This window comes from Pholis gunnellus (genome assembly GCF_910591455.1).
Source record: "Pholis gunnellus genome assembly, chromosome: 5".
NCBI lineage: Eukaryota > Metazoa > Chordata > Actinopteri > Perciformes > Pholidae > Pholis > Pholis gunnellus.
In genome coordinates this window covers 293230-320000 of record NC_136531.1, presented here as the reverse complement: position 1 = coordinate 320000, position 26771 = coordinate 293230, and the positions used below count along the sequence as shown (strand labels likewise).

Here is a 26771-nt window from a genome sequence, read left to right as displayed (position 1 = left end):
GGTGGTCCGACCACGCCGGTGAACGACGCCCGCAGCGACCTTTTGGCCGCCATACGCAGAGGTGAGCACCCGTCTCACTGTCAGGTTAGTCCGACACGTGGTGTGACCCAGTTCACTGAGGATTCTGGTCTCTCCTGGTCTACAGGGATCCAGCTGAGGAAGGTTCAGGAGCAGCGAGAGCAAGAAGAGGCCAAGAAACGAGAACCAACAGGAAACGATGTCGCCACCATTCTGTCACGACGCATCGCTGTAGAGTACAGCGAGTCAGAGGAGGACTCAGAACCAGAGGACCAGGACTGGTCCGACTGAGGAGGATCAGAGCCAGAGGACCAGGACTGAGAAGACTGACCCCAGACCAGGACTGAGGAGACTGACCCCAGACCAGAGTTAGAACCTGAAACTGACACAGGAAGTAAAACACCAATAAAACCACTGGATAATATCTAGATAAAGAAAAACTAGCTGATAATGCTACTTAACTGTCACACACACACACACACAAACACACACACGCACACATACATATACATATATATATATATATATATATATATATATATATATATATATATATATATAACTTCTACACATCTGGACGTACATAACTGCTCTGAAGAGATTAAACAATGTTTTTTGTCTTATTTAATTTGTTCTAATTGAACCTCACAGTTCCTGTTCAGGTTCTCCAGAGGATGAACCCGTTACATTGTAACGACTCTTCTCTCTTCCGGACGATGAGTACTTCCTGTCTGAAGGTTTTTAACTTCCTGTTTTGTTTACAGTTGGATGTTTAATTATCGTAATATTTCCTTTATGTTCAGGCATTGATTGATTGATTCTATCGTTCAGTTTATTTTATTGTGACTGTGATCGTGTCCTTTATTGGTCTGAATCCTTCGTTGCCATGGTAACCAGAGGACAGCTATAACATTATTATTATTATGATTATTGTTTTTGTGTGACATCGTGTGTGATGTCATGACATCATCTGTAAATGAAGAAAAAACCTCTGATTGGTTGTAGAGACGTATGGATTCATTGATATTTTCTGATGTGATTTTGCATGTTGGTGGAAAAAATATATAAATTATTAAACAAAAAATGTGAAAGAAGTCTGTCTTCAAAAGAGAACTTTATTGACAAAATATTTATTTTTCTCAAAAGTTTTATTTATTTTTTATGTATTTCGGTCACGAGTTCGTGGACATTGGTGAGGGTCGGGACGTAGACTGACCCTCACCAAGACGGTGCGGCTGCAGCAGTAAAGTAGGTGCTGCTCCGATCAGCCTGTCGACCTCCCGCTCCATCGTACCCTCACTCGTGAACAAGACCCTGAGATACTTGAACTCCTTCACTTGAGGTAGGCACTCCGTCCCCACCTGGAGGGAGCGATCCACCGGTTTCTGGCAAAGCACCATGGCCTCAGATTTGGAGGCGCTGACTCTCATCCCCGCCGCTTCACACTCGGCTGCAAACCGCCCCAGTGAACGCTGGAGGTCACGATCCGAGGAGGCCAACAGGACCACATCGTCTGCAAACAGCAGAGAGGTGATCCCAAGACCCCCGAACCTGACGTTGTCCACCCTCCGGCTGCGCCTAGAAATCCTGTCCATGAAAGTCACGAACAGGACCGGTGACAGAGGGCAGCCCTGGCGGAGGCCAACACCCACCGGGAACGTGTCTGACTTACTGCTGAGGATGCGGACACAGCTCCTACTGCAGTCGTACAGAGACCGGATCGCCCGTTGTAACGGGTCTGGCACCCCATACTCCCGCAGCACCCCCACAAGAACCCCCGAGGGACCCGGTCGAAAGCCTTCTCCAAGTCCACAAAGCACATGTAGACTGGTTGGGCCTCCAGTAGTCTTGTGAGGGTAAAGAGCTGGTCCACTGTTCCACGGCCGGGACGGAATCCGCACTGATCCTCTTGAATCCGAGGTTCGACATACGGTCGCAGCCTCCTTTCCAGCACCCTGGCATAAGCCTTCCCCGGGAGGCTGAGTAGTGTTGAGGATAGTTCGAGCCCACTCTCCAGTCCCCCTTTTTGAAAATGGGAACCACCACCCCGGTCTGCCAGTCCATGGGCACTGATCCCGCCCCCCATGCGACACTGAAGAGGCGTGTTAGTCAAGACAGCCCAACAGTGACCATCGCCTTCAGCATCTCAGGACGGACCTGGTGAAGAAAGCCCAGCAGAGGCTCTTCTTTCTGAGGAAGCTAAAACAAGCTGGCCTCCTGGACCTCTCGTTAACTTCTACAGAAGCGTGATTGAAAGCATCCTCTGTCAGGGCTTCACTGTGTGGTGTGCCAGCAGACAGCAGAGAACAGGAGGGATCTAGCCCGTGTGGCTAAAACAGCACAGAGGATTGTGGGAGTTACCCTCCCTGACCTGGACCTGTACGCTGGCCGCCTCCAGAAGAAGGCCAGCAACATCTGCACAGACATCACACACCCGGGTCACTCTCTGTTTGTTCCTCTAGCATCAGGAAGGAGATACAGGACTATCAAAACCCGGACTAACAGCCTGAGGAACAGCTTTTTCCCCAGAGCGGTTTCCTCCATCACCCCCCCACCCAGCTCACACCGGACAGTGCTGCGGTGAAACAAAAATAGACAATAAGCACGACACTTTAACAAAGCACCTTTTTCACTTTGAAGCCATTGATGCCTGTGTTTTATCTTGTATATATTATTTGAATGTCTTGTCTTAATGTTTTTATACACTTTTTACCTGTTGCTGCTGTACTCACTGAGTCGCCAAATTAATTTTGTTGTATGTTTTTATAATGACAATAAACATCCTTATCTCATCCACCCCCGGCGCCTTGCCACCAAGGAGCTTTTTGACTACCTTAGCGGGATATGGGTGCAGCCCCCCCCCCCCCCCCCCCCCCCCCGCTGAGAACAGGGTGGGGTAGGCGCTGCTTTCCCTTCCTGAGGCGTCGGATGGTTTGCCAAAACCTCCTTGAGACCAACCGATAGTCCTTCTCCATGGCCTCCCCGAACTCCTCCCATGCCCAAGTTTTAGCATCCGTGACCACCGCAGCTGCAGTCCTTCTGGCCTGCCGGTACCTCTCAGCTGCTCCAGGAGACCCCTGAGCCAACCAGGCCCGAAAGGCCTCCTTCTTCAGCTTAACCTCCGGTGTCCACCACCGGGTTCTCGGGTTGCCGCCACGACAGGCACCGATGACCATCCGGCCACAGCTCCTAGCAGCCGCGGCCACAATAGAGGCTTTGAACATGGTCCATTCAGATTCCATGTTCCCAACCTCCCTTGGGATGTGTGAGAAGTTCTTCCGGAGGTGGGAGTTAAAGACCTCCCAGACAGGGTCCTCTGCCAGACGTTCCCAGTTCACCCTCACTATACGTTTGGGCTTGACGGGTCTTTCTAACCGGTTCCCCTGCCATCTGATCCAACTCACCACCAGGTGGTGATCAGTTGACAGCTCTGCTCCTCTCTTCACCCGAGTGTCCAAAACATACGGCCGCAGATCAGATGATACGATTACAAAGTCGATCATTGATCTCCGGCCTAAGGTGTTCTGGTACCAGGTACACTTATGAGCCACCTTATGTTCGAACTTGGTGTGTCACGGTTAGGATTTGCCTCTAGTGTGTGTGTGTGTGTGTTTCTCCTGATTGTGCTCATTCTCTTCACCTGTGCCCAATCACCTGCCCCTGGCTTTTCCCTCTGCCAACCCCACACTGCACACATTCCAACTCACCTGCCTGCAATCTTCTCCTCACCCCACACATATGTATACTCCCCTGCTTTCCCTGTTCCGGTCGTCAGATTGTCATTTGTTCTTGGTTTCTTCCCCCCGTGGGCTCCGTGTTCCAGCCTTGTCCTTCCCCGTGAGCTCATCTTGTCTCCAGAGCTTTCCCTCGTCTTGTCCTATGGTTTGTGACTTTGCTTTTTTCAGTTTGGATTTTTGCCCGCTCTGAGTTGTTTTCAGTTTCTGTGTTTGACTACCTACTGGAGTCTTTGCTCTACCCCGGAACCCTCACAGAACACCGTGAACCATCACATGGTGTTCGTTATGGCCAAACCGTGGCTAGCACAGAAGTCCAATAATGAGACACCACTCGGGTTCAGATCGGGCAAGCCGTTCCTCCCAATCACCCCCCGCCAGGTTTCTCCGTCATTGCCCACGTGAGCGTTGAAGTCCCCCAGGAGAACTATGGAGTCGGCAGGCGGCGCCCTTTCCAGGACCCTCCCACCGACTCCAAGAAGGCCGGATACTCTGAACTGCTGCCTGGTGCATGAGCACAAACAGTCAGAGCCTTGCTCCCTGCAAGTCACATCATAAACAAAGAGCCCAATATCATCAGAATCTTAACACATGAATTCACTGAACAACAATGATGTCAATGGAGAGAATAGAGTCCTGAACACACATTCATCTTATTTGAGAAAAATATATTATCATGGTTTTTGATTGACATCACTTCACACCTGAATGAACTGAATTTAAGCTGCAGGGCAATTCAGTGAAATACATTGTTCTAAAATTAAGTACTTTATTTTTCAAATTACTTTCCTTTTGTTTTGACATTTATTCTTTAATCCTTATTTTACTTGAAGTGAGAGAACATTTATTTATTATTAGATTAGGTATTATTTATAATTCATCCAGTTAGATTTGAAATCCGATAATAAATATTGTTGAGATATAATTCATTCTTTATTTGATTTGACATTCAGTTGTTGGCCACATACAGACGTTAATACAACTGCTAGTGTTATGGTCTGGCCCGGCAAGGAGCTCACCAAACAAGACCTGCATTCAACAAAGGACATTTTCATTTGCAACAAAAATTTACATTCTCATAACGAATGCAAAAAGGTGCCGCCAGTTCGACTCAAGCAATACTGCTGCCAGACGTGCAGCACACCAGGTGTGTGAGGAAGAAGCCCCGCCCCCTCCCTCAGGACGGGGCGGGGCTTATAGGCCGAAGGCAGCAGCCAGCTATGTATATATAGCACTAAGTAGCGCAAGTCTATATATCTATATCTATATATATATATATCAGTGCTGGGCAAGTTAACACATTCATTAATCAACGCATTTTACAAATTGTTATTATCAAGTGAACATTTTTAACACAAGACCCGCGCAGCGAGCGGTGAACAGCTGTGTTTGTGTTGCGTCACTTCCTTCTGCTGCCGCTCTCTCTCTCTCTCTCTCTCTCTCTCTCTCTCTCTCTGAGGGCGTGGTGGTGGACAGCGTGGAGAGTTTTGCTAAATGTTTGGTGATTTTCTTAAACTTTTCTTAAATCTTTCTCCATAGTTCGCTGTGTGATTGAGTTGTGGTGGTGTGGTGTGTTTTCGGTGTATCTTGTCGGGATGGCGTCCATGTCTTTGAGGCGTCCGTGTGTCCCGGTAGAGGTCCTCCTGCTGTGGGAGACCGTGTCCCGGTAGAGGTTCTCCTGCTGTGGGAGACCGTGTGGGACACGCTAACCTGTCCTCTGCCTCCAGGAGGAACAGAGCTGTGCTGGTGTTTCTGAAAGAGGAGCGTTTTGTGGCGGAGTTGATATCGAGCGGCGTCTCGCTGAACGGCGTGTTTCTGCAGGTTTCCCCGCTCGCAGTGCCTCCACCCGGGTCACCGTCTCCGGTGTTCCCCCGTTCATCCCCAACCAGGTGTTGGAGCGAGAGCTGCAGCGCTTCGGGAAGCTGGCGAGCAGCTTCAGGACGGTGGGTCTGAAGCATGTCCTTCAGGAGACAGCTGTTCATGTTCCTCACCTGTCGCTCACAGACGCTGCAGGTCTCCTGCAGGGTGAAACACGGGGAGGGACGCTACATGGTGCACGCTAGCACAGGTAGCATCAGGTGCTCTGAGTGTGGGGAAGTACCGGCGGAGGAGCGCGATCACACCGGGGCTCCGCTGGGTGACGAGCCGGCGGAGGTCGCTGCTCCGCGGGGGGGCGAGGACCCGCCGACCGTGGCCGGGGAGGACAGACAGTCAGGACGGGGAACAGAGAGCTGATTCAGGCGGAGATAAAATTATTGATGAGAACTCAGCTGCTCTGAGTCTCACAACAGAGGGAAGGAAAGTAGTGAAGGAAGCTATGAGGGAGAGTGGAGGAGGCAGCTAGATGTGGATGCTTTAGAGCAGGGGTGTCAAACCTACGGCCCGCCACGTCATTTTATGTGGCCCGCGAATCCGCCAGCAAAAAAAACAACTTTAAAAGTCGGACTTGATACAATTTACAAATATCCTCCGCTCTCTGTATCGCGCACGGAGGAGCTCCTCCCCGATCCGCGCGCGCACACCTCCACCAGCGTATGCTCACACACACAGCGCACGCGATAGTCTCGTTATTACAGGATCAAACGTGACAATATCAAAATACATATTGTTGTGTTTTTAAATGAACATATAAGCACGAGAGCACAAACTGCTCTTAACTCTTTATTAGCTTAGCTTCCTCATGCTGCGCGTTGCTGCCACGGGACAGACCACAGGTTCATGCTTCCCCTACATTCCCCTGGGTCCTAAGTCCCTCCATGTACAGCTTCTTATCACCCTCTATGTACCAACGTGCATTTGATAACAAATACCACATAAATTATTGTTTTAGAGTTTTTAAAGTGTTTAGTTTGTAATATGTATAATAATCACATCATTTAGTTATCACTACTGAGAATTTAACAAACATTAAAACATGACGTAGATAGGTTTGCAGTTTAAGATGTAGATTTAAATTCATCTCTGACACACATGAAGATAAAGTTGTGAACACCGGCTGAATATCTATGATCAGAATCATTATAACTGTGTTATAACTGCTGCTGTGTGAAGAGAATCCTGCTGTTAACAAGAACCTGATGAGTTTAAAGTGTTTAAACCAAATGTTGTTGACCTTTAGTTCATAGAGCAGCACTTTAACATAAAAGTAAACAATACACTACTTTAGAATTTATTATTGAACTTTGCGCATAACAATGAGATTAATCGCATGATTATTTTGCGATTAATCTCATTGTGCTTTTACAATCAAACCAAATATGAAACATATATATTTACAATTATGTGTGTACAGTATAATATTTTATTTCAAATGAAAACAGAAACAGCAGGGTTGTCATATTGGACTTAATTGTAAAAATATTTGACAGTGAAGAACCGGATTGAACTCATTATCGAGACCAGCTGAGGTGATGATGTCATCAAGTAAGCTGCTGTTATATTCCAGAATGACTGAACTGCGTCCTCCCGTTTGGCATCCAAAGTCCAAACTCCAAAGTCCCTCCTTGGTATTGATAAAGGCTCTTTGTGTTCGTCACATGTCGTCATGAGCTTACAGTTGTTCCTCCACATTCGTTGATGAACCTGTTTCTCCGCTTCTTCTCTCTGTCAGTGTTTCAGGCTGCTGTGAATTCTCTCCAATCAGAACTGTGACTGACGCACCTTTTGTTTACTGGCAGCACTACAGCACAGAACGGGTTTCTGCTCTCACGTCTTACTGACGAGTCCTGACTTGGATTTGAAGGTGTGAGGACGCGATGGCTGCGTCTGTCGGTGTCTGCAGACGAAGGTAGAAAGTCTCTTTGAGCTCATCTGGATGTGACTTTAACAGGTGAGTGACTTTAACAGGTATCTGTAGACTCTGATTAAGGAGCTCTGCTGACATTTGTGACAGAATAAACTTGTAGATGAGAGCAGTGATCAATTCTTTCAGCTCTGATATTTACTCTTTGTATCTGAATCAATTCACTCATATTCTGTCATATGAAACTTTATGGCCAAAGTCTTTTCAGCCTTTGAGTCTTTTCATGTTCCGTTGAGTCAGATTTGATCATCACCAGGAAACAAGTTTGATTTTAATCTGCGCTGACTCACTGCTGAAATACAGTATGTGTGTCACGGGGTGGTGGGTGGACCCAAATGCAGACAAGACCAGATTGCAGAGTGAGAACAGGTTTTAATGAACGCGAACACAAAGGGAAACTCAACAGGGAATCCAAGGACGTGAGGATGAGAACCGGGCAGGGCAGGCAGACTGGGGAACCGGGATGATGGACCAAACTGCATCCAGTTGGCAACAGGGCTCCGGAGGGCGGGCAGTTGGATGGACTTACTGCCGGAGTTGCTCCGGACAAAGGTGCTCAGGAGGGCGACCGGACCACCGGAGTTGCTCAGGGGAACCAGATTGGGGACACAGAGGCTCAGCGGAACCGGACTGGGGACACTGGGGCCCAGACCGGGGATCAGGGAGATGGAACTCTAGAGGCCGGGGATCAGACGGGGAACAGGGCATTAGACACAGTCGACCATGACATACCACTAGAAAGACAAAAAATCTGGGTGGGACTCTCTGGCACAACACTCAACTGGTTTGAATCCTACTTGAAGGACCGAGAATACTTTGTGTCTGTAGCTAATTACACATCAGAACTGACTAAAATGACATGTGGTGTTCCCCAAGGTTCAATACTGGGGCCTCTTCTGTTCAACATCTACACGCTTCCACTGGCTCAGATTATGGAAAACAACAAAGTGTGTTATCATAATTATGCAGACGACACACAAATCTACACAACTATATCACTAGGGGACTATAATCCCATACGAGGGCTGGGAAAACTTGTACCCGCGACCTTGTCCTTTCGATCACGGCCCAGAGTTCGTGACCACAGGTGAGGGTAGGAACGTAGACCGACCAGTAAATTGAGAGCTTTGCCTTCCGGCTCATCTCTCTCTTCACCAAGACGGTCCGGTGCAGCGCCTACTTTACTTCTGCAGCCGCACCAATCCGCCTGTCGATCTCCCAGAACATGCTGGAGAGATTATATCTCCCAGCTGGCCTGGGAACGCCTCGGCAGAGCACCATGGCCTCAGATTTGGAGGTGCTAACTCTCATCCCCGCCGCTCCACACTCGGCTGAAAACCGCCCCAGTGAATGCTGGAGGTCACGATCCGAGGAGGCCAACAGGACCACATCATCTGCAAACTGCAGAGAGGTGATCCAGAGACCCCCGAACCTGACGTTCTCCACCCCCGGCTGCGCCTAGAAATACTGTCCATGAAAGTCACGAACAGGACCGGTGACAAAGGGCAGCCCTGGCGGAGGCCAACACCCACCGGGAACGTGTCTGACTTATTGACAAGAATGCGGACACAGCTCCTACTGCGGTCGTACAGAGACCGGATCGCCCATTGTAACGGGTCCGGCACCCCATACTCCCGCAGGACCCCCACAAGAACCCCCGAGGGACCCGGTCGAAAGCCCATGTAGACTGGTTGGGCAAACTCCCAGAACCCCTCCAGTAGTCTTGCGAGGGTAAAGAGCTGGTCCACTGTTCCACGGCCGGGACGGAATCCGCAATGCTCCTCTTGAATCCGAGGTTCGACAAACGGTCGGACCCTCCTTTCCAGCACCCTGGCATAAGCCTTCCCCAGGAGGCTGAGGAGTGTGATACCCCGATAATTTGAGCACACTCTCCGGTCCCCCTTTTTTGAAAATGGGAACCACCACCCCGGTCTGCCAGTCCATGGGCACTGATCCCGACCCCCATGCGACACTGAAGAGGTGTGTCAGCCAAGACAGCCCAACAGTGTCCAGCGCCTTCAGCATCTCAGGGCGGATCTCATCCACCCCCGGCGCCTTGCCACCAAGGAGCTTTTTGACTACCTTAGCGACCTCTGCCAGGGATATGGGTGAGCCCCCCAGGTCTTCAGGCGCTGCCTCCTCTGCAGAGGACATGTTGGTCGGGTTTAGGAGTTCCTCAAAGTGCTCTTTCCACCGCCCGACGATGTCCCCCGTCCGGGTCAACAGTTCCCCCCCCTGATGAGAACAGCCTGCTTTCCCTTCCTGAGCCGTCGGATGGTTTGCCAGAACCTCCTTGAGGCCAACCAAAAGTCCTTCTCCATGGCCTCCCCGAACTCCTCCCATGCCCGAGTTTTAGCATCCGGGACCACCGCAGCTGCAGCCCTTCTGACCTGCCGGTACCTCTCAGCTGCTCCAGGAGACCCCTGGGCCAGCAAGGCCCTGAAGGTCTCCTTCTTAAGCTTGACGGCTTCCCTCACCTCCGGTGTCCACCACCGGGTTCTCGGGTTGCCGCCACGACAGGCACCGATGACCTTCCGGCCACAGCTCCTAGCGGCCGCGTCCACAATAGAGGTTTTGAACATGGTCCATTCGGATTCCATGTCCCCAACCTCCCTCGGGATGTGTGATAAGTTCTTCCGGAGGTGGGAGTTAAAGACCTCCCGGACAGGGTTCTCCGCCAGACGTTCCCAGTTCACCCTCACTATACGTTTGGGCTTGACGGGTCTTTCTAACCGGTTCCCCCGCCATCTGATCCAACTCACCACCAGGTGGTGATCAGTTGACAGCTCTGCTCCTCTCTTCACCCGAGTGTCCAAGACATACGGCCGCAGATCAGATGATACGATAACAAAGTCGATCATTGATCTCCGGCCTAAGGTGTTCTGGTTACAATCCCTCCTCTTCATTATGGAGGTTGTTTTATGGAGTTTTGTTGGTTTCACTCGTTGTCTTTTTGATTCTTCTCAATTCATTTCGTCTGTGGAGGCTCATGCTCTGGTGCCAAGATCGAGTAGAAACGCTTTAGTCTCACAGCCCACCGACTTCTTTATAGCCGAGGAGGCCACAGCGGAGAAGTGCTGGAACAGAACGTTAGATTTATGCATCAAAACCACTTTGACAGTTTTAGGAAAAACATCATGGTTGGGTTTTTAAAAAAGCACCTGAAGTTAAGTAAGTTAACAGCTCACTAGTTAGGGGCGACTGTGGCTCAGTGGTAGAGCAGGGACGACCTTCAATCTGAGGATCGGCGGTTTGATACCCGGCGGCGCTAGTCCATGTCGATGTGTCCTTGGACTCTTAACCCCAAATAGCTCCCGTAGCTGTGCCCACGGTGTATGAATGTTAGATAGTTCTGATGGGACCTTGCATGGTAGCCTCTGTCATCAGTGTATGAATAGGTGTGAATGAGTGAATGATGACGTGTAGAGTTAAAGTGCTTTGAGTGGTCAGAAGACTAGAACAGACTATACAAGTACAGTCCATTTACTCAAGAACACCGGTCCTGAATACCAGTCCCCTGTTTGAAAGTCCTGTTTGTTGGACCCATTCTCCTCCCATCACTGTATAAAGTACATCACTAGCTGTCAGCGATCACATGGATGTGTTTAACTTCCTGTCTCCACAAAAACAAAGACTCCGATTTGACTTTCCATTGTTTCTGTGGTTCCAACACAGTTTTTCCTTCAGGTGACGAAACAGACAGATTCTAGCAGGGAGCCACGATGACGTCAGTGGACCTTTTGAACACTCTGGAGGATTTAAAAGAAGATGAATTTGAGAAATTCACCTGGTGTCTGAAGCAGCCTGACTTCATGGAACCTTACCAAGCTATCAAAGAGGCAAAGCTGGAGAATGCAAATAGGCTGAAAACTGTGGATCTGATGGTGAAGACCTTTGAACTTCATGGAGCTCTCGAGGTCACCAGGAAGGTTTTACAGGAGATACCCAGGAAAGATCTGCTGCAGAGGCTGCCAAACACCAGCTCAGGACCAGAAGGTCAGTCACACTTCAGTCTTTTGTATTTTCATGCAAATAGTGAGTTCAAATGGGCAACACAGTACTTGTAATGGAACAGGTCTTAATTATGAGGAAAGGCTCAGCTGATGTATCTTTATTGTTGGACAGATTGTGCTGTCGCTACCTGATTTAGTCTTCTTTTATTTACTCCTTGGTTTGAGACACTGAGATATTAATGTAAGTACTGTGATCAACGTATCCTCAGACAATGAGTCGTATGATACCTTACAAAAGGTTTTGTGCGTTTTCCTATGAAATTCCATCAACACGAGTCATATTCTGCTCATTACATGAATACAGTAATACAGAAACTACTTAGTTTAGGAAAAGATCATGAACGACTTTTGAGGAAAAGGTGGTGAAACACTTCGTTAGGTACGCAAAGTACAGTAAAGAACGCAGGTTACGTAACTTATAAAACGCTTACTTCTCGCTTCAGAGGAGGAACAAGCAGCGGTCTGCTGGATCAAAGGTCGCTGTTTGTTGGACCCATCCACCTTTCAGCCTGTGTGGGCTTTTGTGGTCTTTATACTTCCTCGTTCATGATTACGTAGATAACATATGAAATGATTTTGTGGGATATCTCGGCATCATGGCGCATTGTTTTCCGTAGGAATAGCTGAGTTACTACCCAGTGAGATGAAATACTGCTGTTATGCACATGAGGCTGATGCGTTGATGGAGATTGAACAAAGCGGTAGCATCCTGAACGTTGTTGACGGAGTTTATGTTTTGGGGTTTGGGTTCAATTCAGTTCCCTAAAAGAAAATACCCAACAAGCTATTTAAAATGTACAAGTTTCATTTTGTGGAGTTTGAGTGAACATCATCAGACCTGCAGCAAACACTTTCACTTTCAGGAAGTTCAGTCCTAACTTCTGACATGGACACACACACACACAGGGGGTCAAAAACACTGTAAACAGTTGAGACTCCATGTCGGGTGAATGTGTTGGTTGTGGTCGACACAGAGCAGGACTAAGGTCTGTTGTTTGGATGGACTTCATTCAAAGTGAGAAGTTACAGAACGCACGCCCAGGTGAGAGATCAGAGTCCTGTTAGAAAGAACTCTGATGTACTTCAGGAAATAAACCTGTTTGTGTCTTTCATCAACAGCTGCACAAAACCCCCCTCCTCCACCTTCCTCCTCCTCTGGTTGGACTCCTGCTGCTGGAGCCACAGTTTGTGCCCAGGGTGGAGGTGTTATCGTGGCCCCGAACATCGCAGGCGGCGGTGCTGGTGGTACGTCAATATAAACATAAATACACAGAACGCACCTCCAGGTGAGAGATCAGAGTCGTGTTGTGTTCACACCAAACGTGTAGATTACATCCAAACTTAATGCAGAGACGCCAACAGACGAGAAATACACTAATTAACCTCATTGGCGCGAGTTTACATTTTTCAGCCTTCAGGTGCGTTCACACCAACAGTCTTCTTGTCGCGTTACTCGCGGGACCATTTGTGGTTCTTCGCATCATTCACTTAATTTGCGTAAGACGTGCCGGAGAGGAGGCTTATCTCCATGGAAACTGTTATAAACTAAGCCATTTATTTCCTCCATCAACATAGAAGAAATGATCTTTATTTCTGCTGAGCACTTGTTGTGGAAGTCACAGATATCCAATAAACTGGATAGTGTACGGGTGTATTAAGGACCCAGGAGCACTACGACTAACACCAGGGATAGATTGAATCGAAGCTTTATCTCCTTCGGCACACACAACAGGAAGAACATACACAGGAGGACAGCGGCTGGTTCTCGTGGTCGGGGACAGAAGGCTGGGTGAATTACCGAGGCAGAGGCAAGGCGGGGTAATCCAGAACAGGCAGGGTCCGTAACGGGGAATCAGTCCAAAGGGAAACGCTGGAAGGTCTGGCATGAACGCGGAGAACGATCCGGCAGCGAGTGTGTGTGAGACTGAGGTCTAAATAGTGGATGCAGCAGAGTGAGCAGGTGAGAGTGATGAGCTGATGAGGTGAGATGGACAAACAGGATAGTGGTGGCAGAGCTGTGAGAGTAACAGGATGTAATGATCAATGGTGTTGAACACAGCACTAAGGTCTAACAAGACCAGAACAGAGTCCTTTGTCTGATCCATTAGAAGGTCGTTAGTCATGTTTACCAGAGCTGTCTCTGTGCTGTGATGCTTTCTAAATCCTGACTAGAAATCCTCAAATAAACTATTGTTATGTAGAAAGTCACACAACTGATTCGTGACTGCTTTCTCAAGGATCTTAGAGAGGAAGGGAAGGTTAGAGATCGGTCTATAGTCAGCCAACACCTCTGGATGGAGAGTGGGCTTCTTAAGACGAGGTTTAATTACAGCTGCTCTGAAGGACTGTGGTGCATGGCCTGTTAGTAAAGACAGGTTGATCATATCTAGTAAAGACGTGCTAAGTTTGAAAAAGAAAAGAAGCTCACGGACCAATCAGAGAACAGTCCAGTACATCAAGGAGAAGATCAGAGAGAAGCATCAATCTGTTCCGCTGTCTGAATGAACTGAGTGATGGTTCTCTAGTGGAGCAGATCCAACAGTCCCTGAGTTCAGGACGTCTCTCCACATATAAACTGTCTCCTGCTCAGTGTTCAGCTCTGATCGTCATCTCATTGTCATCAGGAAAACATCTGGACGTGTTGGACCTGAAGAACCTGCAGCTGGTGCCAAAGGTCAAAGCCTCCAACAAAGCTCTGTAAGTACCCAGATAACTGCCTTTAACAGCTTTATCACATGAGCAGAGTAGTTCTCAACTCATGAAAGTCTTCTGTTGACAGATTTAGTCAACAAATTGATTAGTTAATCAACTGAAAAACATGCAAATTGTTTCTTCAGTTTCATTTCAACTTCTCAGATTAATGCAGCTTTTAAATTTGTTGTTCATTGAAGACTGAAAGTTATTATGGATGAGGATCCATTAGTTGCTGTTAGAATCCAGTAATAGACACAATAAAAGGTAAAAATCCTCTCGGCACCTGAGACTCTAATCCTCGATTGTTCAATTTATAAACTCAGAAATGTTGTATTTTACACTGTAGAAGAAAAAACCAGTATTGTGTTTGTCTTCATCACTAACTCTCCTTCAGGTTGAGTGGCTGTGAAGCTCTGTCATCAGTCCTCAGCTCCCTGTCCTCTAGTCTGAGAGAGCTGGACCTGAGTAACAACGACCTGCAGGATTCAGGAGTCAAGCTGCTGTCTGCTGGACTGGAGAGTCCACCCTGTAAACTGGAAACCCTCAGGTCAGGTTTAACAAACCTATAAATGGTGAACCAGAACTTTCATATGGTGTATTGTCATTTTTCTTGAGTCAGTTAACACCGTTTTACTTAGGACAGTATTGCCTACCTAAATAAAAGTGTAAGTTATGTCAAATGTAGATAGAAATGTTTTCACACGTGATGTACATATTTTAGGCTGAGTGGCTGTAATCTGTCAGAGAGAAGCTGTGAAGCTCTGTCATCAGTCCTCAGCTCCCAGTCCTCTAGTCTGAGAGAGCTGGACCTGAGTAACAACAACCACAGCTTTACTGGTTCACTCTCACTGCTCTCATCCATCACACAAGCTCTGACAAACTCACTGTACACGAGCTGCTCAGCAGCAAACAGCAGACAGACACATCTAGAGACTCCAGCTGGTGAAGAAGGTGGAACATCTAAAGCAGCTGAAGAGATGTTTTTCTAGAGTTTTGTGGAGCTCCTTTTCTATCTTGCTCCCCTCTCCCCCAACGAGGTCCTCAACCTTGTTACATCTAACCGCCCCACCACATGCTCCCTTGATCCGATCCCCTCCCCTCTTCTTCAGTCTATTGCGACTGAATTCCTTCCTTTCCTCCCATTGTGATGCTGATGACACCCAGCTGGTCTCGTCATTTCCTCCGGTGACACTCAAGTGGAGGAACGCATCGCTGCGTACTTGGCTGACATCTTGAAGTGGATGACGACACAACACCTCAAGCTCAACCTGGACCAAACCGATCTACTGTTCCTACTCGCTCCTGTAGATTCCTGCTCTACAACATCAGGAGGATTCTCCTCTTCCTCACTGAGGAGACGGTGCAGGTCCTCATCCAGGCTCTGGTCATCTCCCTCCTGGTCTACTGCAGCTCTCTACTTGCCGGAGCTCCGGCGTCGGCCAGCAGACCTCTGGAGCTCGTCCAGAAAGCTGCAGCTCGTCTGGTGTTCAATCGCCCCAAGTTCTCCCACAACCTCCCTTCTCCGTGCTCTACACCGGCTCCCTGTAAGAGCTCTCATCCAGGTTCAGACTCTGGTGCTAGCCTACAGGTTCAGACTCTGGTGCTAGTCTACAGGTTCAGACTCTGGTGCTAGCCTACAGGTTCAGACTCTGGTGCTAGTCTACAGGTTCAGACTCTGGTGCTAGCCTACAGGTTCAGACTCTGGTGCTAGTCTACAGGTTCAGACTCTGGTGCTAGTCTACAGGTTCAGACTCTGGTGCTAGCCTACAGGTTCAGACTCTGGTGCTAGCCTACAGGGCAGTGAAAGGAACAGCTCCTTCCTGTCTCCAGGCCATGGTCTAGCCCTACACCCCCCCGACCACTTGGCTCTGCTGCCTCGGGGCGATCGGTTCCCCGTCGCTCAGAGGTCCCTGCGGCCGATGGACCCGGTCTCTGTTCTCTGTCCTGGCCCCACGATGGTGGAATGAACTCCCCACTGACGTCAGGACAGCAGAGTCGCTGCCCATCTTTCATCAGGCTGAAGACTCACCTCTTCATGAAGCTCTACCCTGAGCCTTCCTCTCAGCACTGGTTGTGTTCATGCTAGTGTGTTTCTGTACGTTTGCTCTGGTTTATGCTCTGAGATGTTTAAAGGAGATGAACTCATGACTTCTGGTGACTAGTAGGACAGAGGACAGAAAGATGGAGGACAGAGGACGACTGATACTGATCAGTGTTCTTCATTCTTCATAAACTTCACTCAGAAATGATGTTTATTTTATTGACGTGTTACTTTTGTTTCCAGTGAGATATTGATGACGTCATATTGTGACTTTATTGTTCGAAACATAACTGTTGATCATTTATTGATCATTATTTTTGACAAATATGGTGTCAAAGTGTTTATAGAACATTTTACAAACTTCTCAAGTTGGTCTGGTTTGTGTTGAGGTTCGTTATGTTTCTATAAGATACGTTTGATATATGATGAAGATCAGTGATGATGATGAAGCTTCATTCTGACTCTGTTTCTTCCTCCAGGGTTGAACCTGCTGGAGCTCAGTGGCTGAAAGCTGATCTGAGGAAGTGTGAGTGTTCACTTTGATTCATGAAGTCTCAAATAAACCCATCAGCTGTGTTTGATGATGAACTGATGCTGTTTCATGTCTCCTTCTGTCCTTCAGATTCCTGTGAACTCACAATCGACACAAACACAGTGAACAGAAACCTCAAACTGTCTGGCAACAAGAGGAAGATGACACGTATGTTGAAGGAGGTTCAGTCATATCCTGATCATCCAGACAGGTTTGACTCCTGTCATCAGCTGCTGTGTAGAACTGGTCTGACTGGTCGCTCTTACTGGGAGGTCGAGTGGAAAGGAGGAGTAGATATATCAGTGAGTTACAGAGGAATCAGAAGGAAAGGAAAGAGTGAAGACTGTTTGTTTGGAGGGAACGATCAGTCCTGGAGTCTTGAGAGCTCTGATGATGATGGTTACTCTGTCCATCACAACAAGAGAAGAACACAACTCTCCTCCTCCTCCTCCTCCTCTGGTAGAGTAGCAGTGTATGTGGACTGTCCTGCTGGCTCTCTGTCCTTCTACAGAGTCTCCTCTGACACACTGATCCACCTCCACACCTTCAACACCACATTCACTGAACCTCTTTATCCTGGATTTGGGTCCAGGGTCTGGTCCAGGTCTGGTTCCTCAGTGTCTCTGTGTTCTCTGTAGGAGGGAGAGTCTCCTCTGTAAAAACTCACATTGCTGAAGATCAGATTCAACCTTTATTGATCCCTCGGTGAAATTCAGAAATGAATACTTTAGTACTTTTACTTTCATTGTGAATGCAGGACTTTCAGGTTTTACTACTTTAACTTAAAGATCCGTTGAAGACTTTTGGATGAATGAACATAATATTAATTAAAGCTGCGAGCAGCGATGAACGCTGCCGTTTCTATCCCGCGTGGGCCGCGTGACGCTGGAAATGATGCTTTGCACTGCGTGGCGCTACAGAACACGTGCAAACATGCATTATGTTGCTCTATATGAAATGTAAACCACATTGTGTAAAAGTCATGTAAATCAGATGCCGTTTGTCACAAAACACAGATTTCCTTTCGCCAGCAGGTGGTGCTGTGAGTATTAGTGAAACTAAGCTTGTGGACATCCTCAGGCCATGAGTGTTATCAAGCATGGGAATTTTGGGACCGTTTGGAACAAGTCCAGCTGAGTTACATCAGCTTTTTTTGATGGGAATCACGTAAAGTAGCCACCTGCTATGGCTAAGCCATTTAACCAAACATAAAGCTTTTGATAACTTTTAATCACGAAGGTCTTTAGATTGTACTGACCAAATTTGAAGTGGATCTGACAAAGTCCCGAGGAGGAGTTTGTTAAAGTATAGCGCCTTTAAATTGTCAAAAATCAAGGGAAAATTCACACACAAATCAAAATGGCCGACTTCCAGTACAGTTTAGAGCATGGTCCCAAGATACTTTTATGCAAGTCTCCATGGGATGCAACTTAAAACGGCCAAGGCAAAAACCCATGTAAAATATGTATGCCCATGACATATGACATGAGTTTTTGAGCATCCAAAACCACAGAAAAATAAGCTTCCTTTTAATGGCGAATGATGCATTGCCACGGCAAAAGCGTTCAACAAAGACTCACAATATTCATTATGAAGCATCTTCAATGTCTTAAGAATGTTCAAACTAAAATTGAGACTGATCAGAATGACTGGCTGGGAGGATTACATCAAAGTATAAAACTTGTCATTTCCTTTTGCCAGTAAGTGGCGCTATGACTTTGTGAGGATTTTAGCATTGAAATGTGGTCAAACCTGAACTAACATCATGCATAAGAAATTTTGTGCAGATTGGCCAATGTTCCTTGGAGTTACAACAACTTCCTGTTTCATGCCGAAAGGCACAAAATGGCCGCCACACCACGTCAAGGTCCTTCGATGAAAACTCACGAACTTAATAACTTTTTATCACAAAGGTCTTAAGATCATTTTGACCAAATTTGATGTCGATCCCATAAATTCTGTAGGAGTACTTCATTAAAGTACAAAGGCTGAAAATGGTGAAAAATCACAAAAATGCAGAAAATGGGTGACTTACTGTAGCGCTCTCTAGTGGTTGAATGGAATGAAAATTGCAGGGTATGTAACAGTATGTGATGTGCACATATGCTGCAAATTTGGTGGTTTTAGGTCAAATGTTTACCGATGTACAAGCCACACCCCTAAGAAGTTCATTGGTCCATATCTTCTAAACACAATGACATATCAAAACGTTTTTTGTAACTTTTAATGATATTGACCCAATAATGATCCCCCGCTAATTTGGTAGCAATCAGACTTAGCGTGTAGGAAGAGTTTGCAAAAAAGCATTTTTCCCAAAATTCAAAATGGTGGAAAATTTCGGTCGGCGGAGTTTAGGGGTCTGAAGGGTGAAACGGAAAGAGGAAAAGAGAAAAGAGGTTCTTGTGAAGGGTGTGAAAAGAGAATAAAGTTGCTGCCATCTTACTGCAGACTATGGAGCCCCGTGTTTATTATTTTATTACTATAAAGTATCGACGCAACATAACCCTCGGCTACATAAATATCTGTGACTACTGTGTGAAGTGGTTTCGTTAAGGCTTTTATTGTGGTGTTTCCTGTGTTTTATTTTGAAAGGAACCTGGTCTCAGGTGGAAAGTGTAACTTGACAGAAACACACAAACGGTAGTAGAGCTTCCGGTATTTAATGTGGAGTAAAAAGTGTATAAATGTGGTAAAAACTCCTCTTAGCGCCAGTTGAACAGGTAACAAGGTGTTTAAATTGGTTCATATCTTTGTAAAGATTGAGAGTTAACTTTTACTAGACGTCAGTTAACCGGATGTGTTATTGTTGCAAGATGGCGCCGTGCCAGCGGCGCCATCTTGCAACCCTAACCCTCATTTATTTATCACAATAAATGATTTCCAAAATGTACGTCAAAACGTAATATTATGTCTTTATGGTTTAAACCCATGTCTCAACAGAGCCGTATATCTACATGAGGTCTCAGGTAATATTAGTTTGTTTTTTCCTCTCTGTGTCTGTGAGAGCGATTAGTTCTTCAGCTGTGTGCTGAAAAATGTGACGTTAAAGATTCAGATTTTAAAACCTTATTATTTGTCACTACTGTATATCCCGTTGCATTTTTACCCTCTAAATAATTTTACCCGAGTCATCAACAGACATAGTCACTGTTTGTGTAAAAGACTCGTCAAAATTAGGCAATCCCAGTACTGATGAACTTGTTAACATCTTTTTTAATATCATTGAAGCTTCGTCTGCTTCAAGAGTCACAACTCTTCATGTGCTGCCATAGTTTTTTCATAAACCAATTTTATAAAGGTTTTGCTAATTCAGCGTAATTGAACCCAATTTCCACAGAAATTAGTCATTTCTAAGAATGACATCATCTGTCTTTTGTTTGCTTTGACAATAGCTCCTTTTCTTTTGTCCCAAATATTAACTTTTCCTTTCGAGAGCTGGAGTTTGTTTTCTTACTTTATGACCTTGTTCCCAGAGAAACGTTAGCAGTGCCAGAGTCTCCTCTTTGCATTGTTGAGTCTTTTTATCAAAATGTCATCCACATAAAGTAAGATTCTTCCCCTGGTGGGTTGAATTTAGCTTTTTTAGCTGCATTAATTGTTCTCAAAACCTCTTCCTCTTCCTAACAGCTTAACTGGACAGTCACCCCTTTTTTTTCCTTTACTGAGACTGAATAAACCTCTCCACAGGTAAACCACATTCATTCACTCATTCATCCGGATGTTGGCAGCTCACTCTCCCATATTTTCCGTCCATGAACATCTTAGCGTACCTCCCTCTAAGGTCTGCAACACTAAACAGTCCTCCTTACACCAGTCCTCCTCCTCCTCCAGATAACATGTATCTCTCAGGTCAAAGGACTTCACTAAACAAAATGAAGTTCTCTCTGCTGTGAGCCACTTTAGCGTAACAATAAAAGAGATCACGTGGTGGTCGTCTCGGCCCATCCATAACTCTGTAAACTGGATTAGATGAGGCTCTTCAGGGATAGCCAATGTCTGCAATTCTTGAATATCATACATCAAAAGAACCTGAGAAACCAGAAGCGTTAGTGTGAGCATCATATTTCATAACACAGACAGTCTCTAGCAGGTCGGCCACGAGACGGTGGAGAGGAATGGGTTTACCGGATGATTTCCAAAACCCTCTGTGTTCCCACAGGGCACCAGAGTCGTGCACTACACCAGCAGCTAGAGTCTGTAATGTTAACTGTTCTGTCCACAGCGCGCTTACAGACTCCTGTAAGAGCCACAGGATCTGCAGCTTCAGCAGAAAAGTGTGACGCTAACTTACCGCTGCACAGAGAGTCATATGATGAGACTACAGCAAAACCCAACCAACCCGTCTCCGTGTCCGGCGAGCAGGACGCCGAACCGTCCACTAACAGGTCTCCATGTGCAGATCTGTTCAGGAGAAATCAACAGTTATTTGGCTCTCCATCTCCTCCAGCAGGAAAAAGAGGAGCAGGATTAAAGATAGCACATTGTTTCACAGTAATATTAAAGAAAACACATGATGAGGCAAATATAATGTATTAATCTAATCTAATGTGTGACACAGCATCAGGAACCTTGAGTGTGAGCTCATCATAAACAACAACGTCTGCAGCAGCACGCAGACACAGTGAAGCAGCTGCTGCTGCTCTAGTCCAGTAGAGAAATACGCACCAGCTCTTTGTCTTCTCCCAAGGTCCTGAGTCAAAACTGATGTCATGTGACCGTCTCTTTGGTCAACGTACCGTGTGAACGGTGTGTCGGGTTCAGGTAGTTCAATGCCGGAGCTGACAGTAATGTGTTCTTCATGTCATTAAAGGCATCGAGGAGTCAGTCCAGGTCAGTTCTTTATGTGCAGAAAGATGTTCACCATGAATCACGGAGGAGAGGAAAGCCTCTCTCTGAATAGTTGGGATCCATCATCTATACGATGACGTCATTCCTATGAAGCTCATCGTTTGTTTCTTAGATGTGTTCAGGCACAGTCTGAATAGCCTGAGAGGGTTTAGTCCTCTGCTGTGATCACATGTCCCAGATATGAAACTTTATCCACAGCTAATTGCAATTTGGACGATCATGTCGAAACGTGAACGAAACGCTAGCAGGATGACGTCAACAGTTGGGTGATGGGGGCGTCCCTACGTACGTCACTCGGGAATTCCCATCGATTGAGTCTCAGTTTAGGTGAAACAAACTACTGTTGTGGTATTCACTAATAGTTCCTATGACTCATCAATGGCAGACGCCTAATGCTGAAGGAGATACAACATATACTGCAATTAAATGAACCATTCATTCAAATAAATGATGGGGGGCATTGTAGGATACACGGCAAAGATATGTTGATTAGAAACGTGTTTATGTTGATTAATAACGTATGTATACGTCGAACACAAACGTCATCCGGGAGGAAACACGTTTTCAGTCAAACGTAATTGAGAATGCGTTTTAGTTTTGGGGGAACGTCATTTTTAGGAGACAGGTGGTCTGACAGCAGCGATAAAAATAAGAAAAACTTAAAAATGGAGGAGTTTGTTCCAGACCTGGTTCTATTTTATAACTCAGCCAGAGTCCACATGAGCCAGAGGAGGAGTCTGGCTTCACTGGTCCAGAGTTCTACAGACTGAGGAAAGTTGTGCTCAAAGCAAAAAGAGCAATTAATGATGGTTATGAACTCCAACGTGTGTTTTAATTAATTTATTGGTTTTTACTTTTGTTTTTATTGTTTTATTTACAATGGATGCTTTTAAAGTTGGTAGCCTGAATGTCAATGGAGCCAGAGATGAAGAGAGCATCTATTTATGAATTTAAGAAAATGAAAGGTATCGATGTTCTCTTCCTACAGGAGACGCACAGCGACAGCACCAATGAGGCCGACTGGAGGAGGGAGTCAGTCACAACACAAACCTCAGTGGAGGAGTGGGCTTCCTCTTCTCCAGGTCCTTCACTCCGGTCTCACTGGAGGTCAAACACATCATGGAGGGGAGGTTGTTTTTAGTTAAAGCACGGTTTGACCTTTTTACTGCTGTTTCTATCAATGTGTATGCTCCAACAATCGGTGCAGAGAGGAAGCTGTTCTTACTCTCTCTCTGTCTCTCTCCTCTCGCTCTTAACTCTTTATTAGCTTAGCTTCCTCATGCTGCACGTGACTGTCACGATGAACCTGTTTTTCTGCTTCTTCTCTCTGTCAGTGTTTCAGGCTGCTGTGAAATCTCTCCAATCAGAACTGTGACTGACGCACCTTTTGTTTACTGGCAGCACTACAGCACAGAACGGGGTTCTGCTCTCACGTCTTACTGACGAGTCCTGACTTGGATTTGAAGGTGTGAGGACGCGATGGCTGCGTCTGTCGGTGTCTGCAGACGAAGGTAGAAAGTCTCTTTGAGCTCATCTGGATGTGACTTTAACAGGTGAGTGACTTTAACAGGTATCTGTAGACTCTCTGATGAAGGAGCTCTGCTGACATTTGTGACAGAATAAACTTGTAGATGAGAGCAGTGATCAATTCTTTCAGCTCTGATATTTACTCTTTGTATCTGAATCAATTCACTCATATTCTGTCATATGTAACTTTATGCCCAAAGTCTTTTCAGCCTTTGAGTCTTTTCATGTTCCGTTGAGTCAGATTTGATCATCACCAGGAAACAAGTTTGATTTTAATCTGCGCTGACTCACTGCTGAAATACAGTATGTGTGTCACGGGGTGGTGGGTGGACCCAAATGCAGACAAGACCAGATTGCAGAGTGAAAACAGGTTTTAATGAACGCGAACACAAAGGGAAACTCAACAGGGAATCCAAGGACGTGAGGATGAGAATCGGGCAGGGCAGGCAGACTGGGGAACCGGGATGATGGACCAAACTGCATCCAGTTGGCAACACGGCTCCGGAGGGCGGGCAGTCGGATGGACTTACTGCCGGAGTTGCTCCGGACAAAGGTGCTCAGGAGGGCGACCGGACCACTGGAGTTGCTCAGGGGAACCAGATTGGGGACACAGAGGCTCAGGGGAACCGGACTGGGGACACTGGGGCCCAGACCGGGGATCAGGGAGACGGAACTCTAGAGGCCGGGGATCAGACGGGGAACAGGGCATTAGACACAGTCGACCATGACATACCACTAGAAAGACAAAAAATCTGGGTGGGACTCTCTGGCACAACACTCAACTGGTTTGAATCCTACTTGAAGGACCGAGAATACTTTGTGTCTGTAGCTAATTACACATCAGAACTGACTAAAATGACATGTGGTGTTCCCCAAGGTTCAATACTGGGGCCTCTTCTGTTCAACATCTACACGCTTCCACTGGCTCAGATTATGGAAAACAACAAAGTGTGTTATCATAATTATGCAGACGACACACAAATCTACACAACTATATCACTATAGGACTATAATCCCATACGAGGGCTGGGTAAATGAATTGAACAAATCAACAACTGGATGTGCCAGACCTTTCTTCAATTAAACAAAGATAAAACAGAAGTAATTGTTTTTGGTACCAAGGAGAAACGATCACCTCTCTGCTGTTTGCAGATGATGTGGTCCTGTTGGCATCCTCGGATCGTGACCTCCAGCATTCACTGGAGCGGTTTGCAGCCGAGTGTGGAGCGGCGGGGATGAGAGTTAGCACCTCCAAATCTGAGGCCATGGTGCTCTGCCGAGGTGTTCCCAGGCCAGCTGGGAGATATAATCCCTCCAGCTAAACTAAAAAAGTAACTTTAAAAGTAAAGTAACTAAAAAAGTAACTTTAAAAGTAAAGTAACTAAAAAAGTAACTAAAAAAGTAAAGTAACTTTAAAAGTAACTAAAAAAGTAAAGTAACTAAAAAAGTAACTTTAAAAGTAAAGTAACTAAAAAAGTAAAGTAACTAAAAAAGTAACTTTAAAAGTAAAGTAACTAAAAAAGTAACTTTAAAAGTAAAGTAACTAAAAAAGTAACTTTAAAAGTAAAGTAACTAAAAAAGTAACTAAAAAAGTAAAGTAACTTTAAAAGTAACTTTAAAAAAAGTAACTAAAAAAGTAAAGTAACTAAAAAAGTAACTTTAAAAGTAAAGTAACTTTAAAAGTAACTAAAAAAGTAAAGTAACTAAAAAAGTAACTTTAAAAGTAAAGTAACTAAAAAAGTAAAGTAACTAAAAAAGTAACTTTAAAAGTAAAGTAACTAAAACAGCAACTTTAAAAATAAAGTCACTTAAGTAAAGTTATGACTTTTCGACATGGTACACTGACTTTTTCATGACTTTTTTCGACATCCTATACTATGCTGTTTATAACTCCGCAGCAACTCCCTTCATCAACATCGATTGTCTTCCTTCAGGATGGAGTCCAATCGCCAAAGACGTTGCACTATTCACATTTGTACAATGTGTAATAAATTATTGTGAAATTCTAATGAAGTCTCTCCTGATTGAATGACTTTTTTGACTGTTTTTCGACTTTAACCCCAGTAGAACAAACTGAAAAAACACAATTGGGTTTCATCATTAAATTCTTTTCTTTACTGCATTTGCACATAATTCACTGAACACACAGAAGTCCAGAAGCATCCAATACATAAACTGACCGATGAAAACAAGGTAAAAACAATACGTCTGTAATAAAATACACTTTCATGTTCTTATATGCATAATATAAAAACAATAAAGGAAAATATTTAAATTGCAGTAATTACTATTTACAAAAGGCATTTTCTTTTAAAAGGAACTTTTACAACTTCAGTACCTAAAATAAATCAAACTATATGCAGGTCAGGTGCAGTAGTACAAAAAGGCTTTGATATCAGGAGAGTAAGGTGACAGTTTTACAGCAGGACAGAAAGGCGGGATAAGGCCTGATGAACATTAGGTAGCCTGGAGGAGTTCACCAATGAGGAGCGAGTGCTTTTCCTCCGTTTCGTCTCTGGCCGGTCCAGGTTGCCTTCCAACCCAGCTGATATCACGCAGAAGTTCCAAATCATCAAGGTTGATAGGGTGAGGTCATCGCTAACGGAAATAACGAGCCTGTTGACGAGGGCAAACATATCAATAGTACAAACTACTAAACTTTTTCCCCCTATCATGTCCTACAGCCCGTCAACGGCCTCCCTACTGCACAGACCTGCTTCTTCCTGTTTCGCCTGCCCCCTTACACGAGCCAGGTCATCCTCGCTGAGCGTCTGCGTTACTCCATCCACAACTGCCCCTCCATCGACAACTACATGCTGACCCACAACACCGACGCAGCAGACAGCTCCGACACAGAGGAGTGAAGCGGCCAGCTGTGGTCAACCTGGTGATGAATGTATCTTCTCCCATGCCATGCACATTATGCACTGAACACAGACTTCTATTCGCCAAACCTGTAAGGTAGTGTACTGTACTGTTTATATGTTGGTTGAAATTAAAGATATGTGTAGTTTTGGTTTTCCAAATGTGCAAGGTGTTGTAATTAATGCAGTGCTTCCTCTGAATCAACACTACAGGGATACGGAATAAGAGTTTTTCAAATAAAAATAAAGTAACTAAAAAAGTAACTTTAAAAGTAAAGTAACTAAAAAAGTAACTTTAAAAGTAAAGTAACTAAAAAAGTAACTAAAAAAGTAAAGTAACTTTAAAAGTAACTAAAAAAGTAAAGTAACTAAAAAAGTAACTTTAAAAGTAAAGTAACTAAAAAAGTAACTAAAAAAGTAAAGTAACTTTAAAAGTAACTAAAAAAGTAAAGTAACTAAAAAAGTAACTTTAAAAGTAAAGTAACTAAAAAAGTAACTTTTAAAGTAAAGTAACTAAAAAAGTAACTAAAAAAGTAAAGTAACTAAAAAAGTAACTAAAAAAGTAAAGTAACTTTAAAAGTAACTAAAAAAGTAAAGTAACTAAAAAAGTAACTTTAAAAGTAAAGTAACTAAAAAAGTAACTAAAAAAGTAAAGTAACTAAAAAAGTAACTTTAAAAGTAAAGTAACTTTGAAAGTA

At 45.3% G+C, this 26771-nt stretch overlaps 2 protein-coding genes across 2 annotated transcripts in view; both read left to right on the top strand.

Moving 5' to 3' along the window:
• LOC306696487 (actin-binding protein WASF3-like) overlaps positions 1–506 on the top strand; it is a gene marked incomplete at its 5' end in the record, with an annotated part of 8362 nt that extends 7856 nt beyond the window's left edge. The window contains 2 exon segments of the mRNA XM_079160117.1: positions 1–61; positions 146–506. The exon segment at positions 1–61 is cut by the window's left edge and continues 152 nt beyond it. Coding sequence (XP_079016243.1) covers positions 1–61; positions 146–309 — 225 coding nt within the window. The 3' untranslated portion in view covers positions 310–506.
• Positions 507–5169: 4663 nt separating this feature from the next.
• LOC306696491 (uncharacterized protein) lies at positions 5170–19621 on the top strand. The gene is made up of 8 exons (XM_079160123.1): positions 5170–5695; positions 7430–7581; positions 11230–11550; positions 12687–12812; positions 14192–14264; positions 14656–14808; positions 16782–16828; positions 16925–19621. The coding sequence occupies exons 3-8, from the start codon at positions 11277–11279 to the stop codon at positions 17470–17472; spliced, it is 1221 nt and encodes a 406-aa protein (XP_079016249.1). The 5' UTR covers positions 5170–5695; positions 7430–7581; positions 11230–11276; the 3' UTR covers positions 17473–19621.
• Positions 19622–26771: the final 7150 nt, after the last annotated feature.

Coding starts and splice junctions, on each gene's coding strand:
- LOC306696491 (XM_079160123.1), top strand. CDS start 11,277: ATGACGTCAGTGGACCTTTTGAACACTCTGGAGGATTTAAAAGAAGAT. Junction 14,265..14,655: donor AAAGCCTCCAACAAAGCTCT/GTAAGTACCCAG, acceptor ACTCTCCTTCAG/GTTGAGTGGCTGTGAAGCTC. Junction 14,809..16,781: donor TGTAAACTGGAAACCCTCAG/GTCAGGTTTAAC, acceptor TTCTTCCTCCAG/GGTTGAACCTGCTGGAGCTC.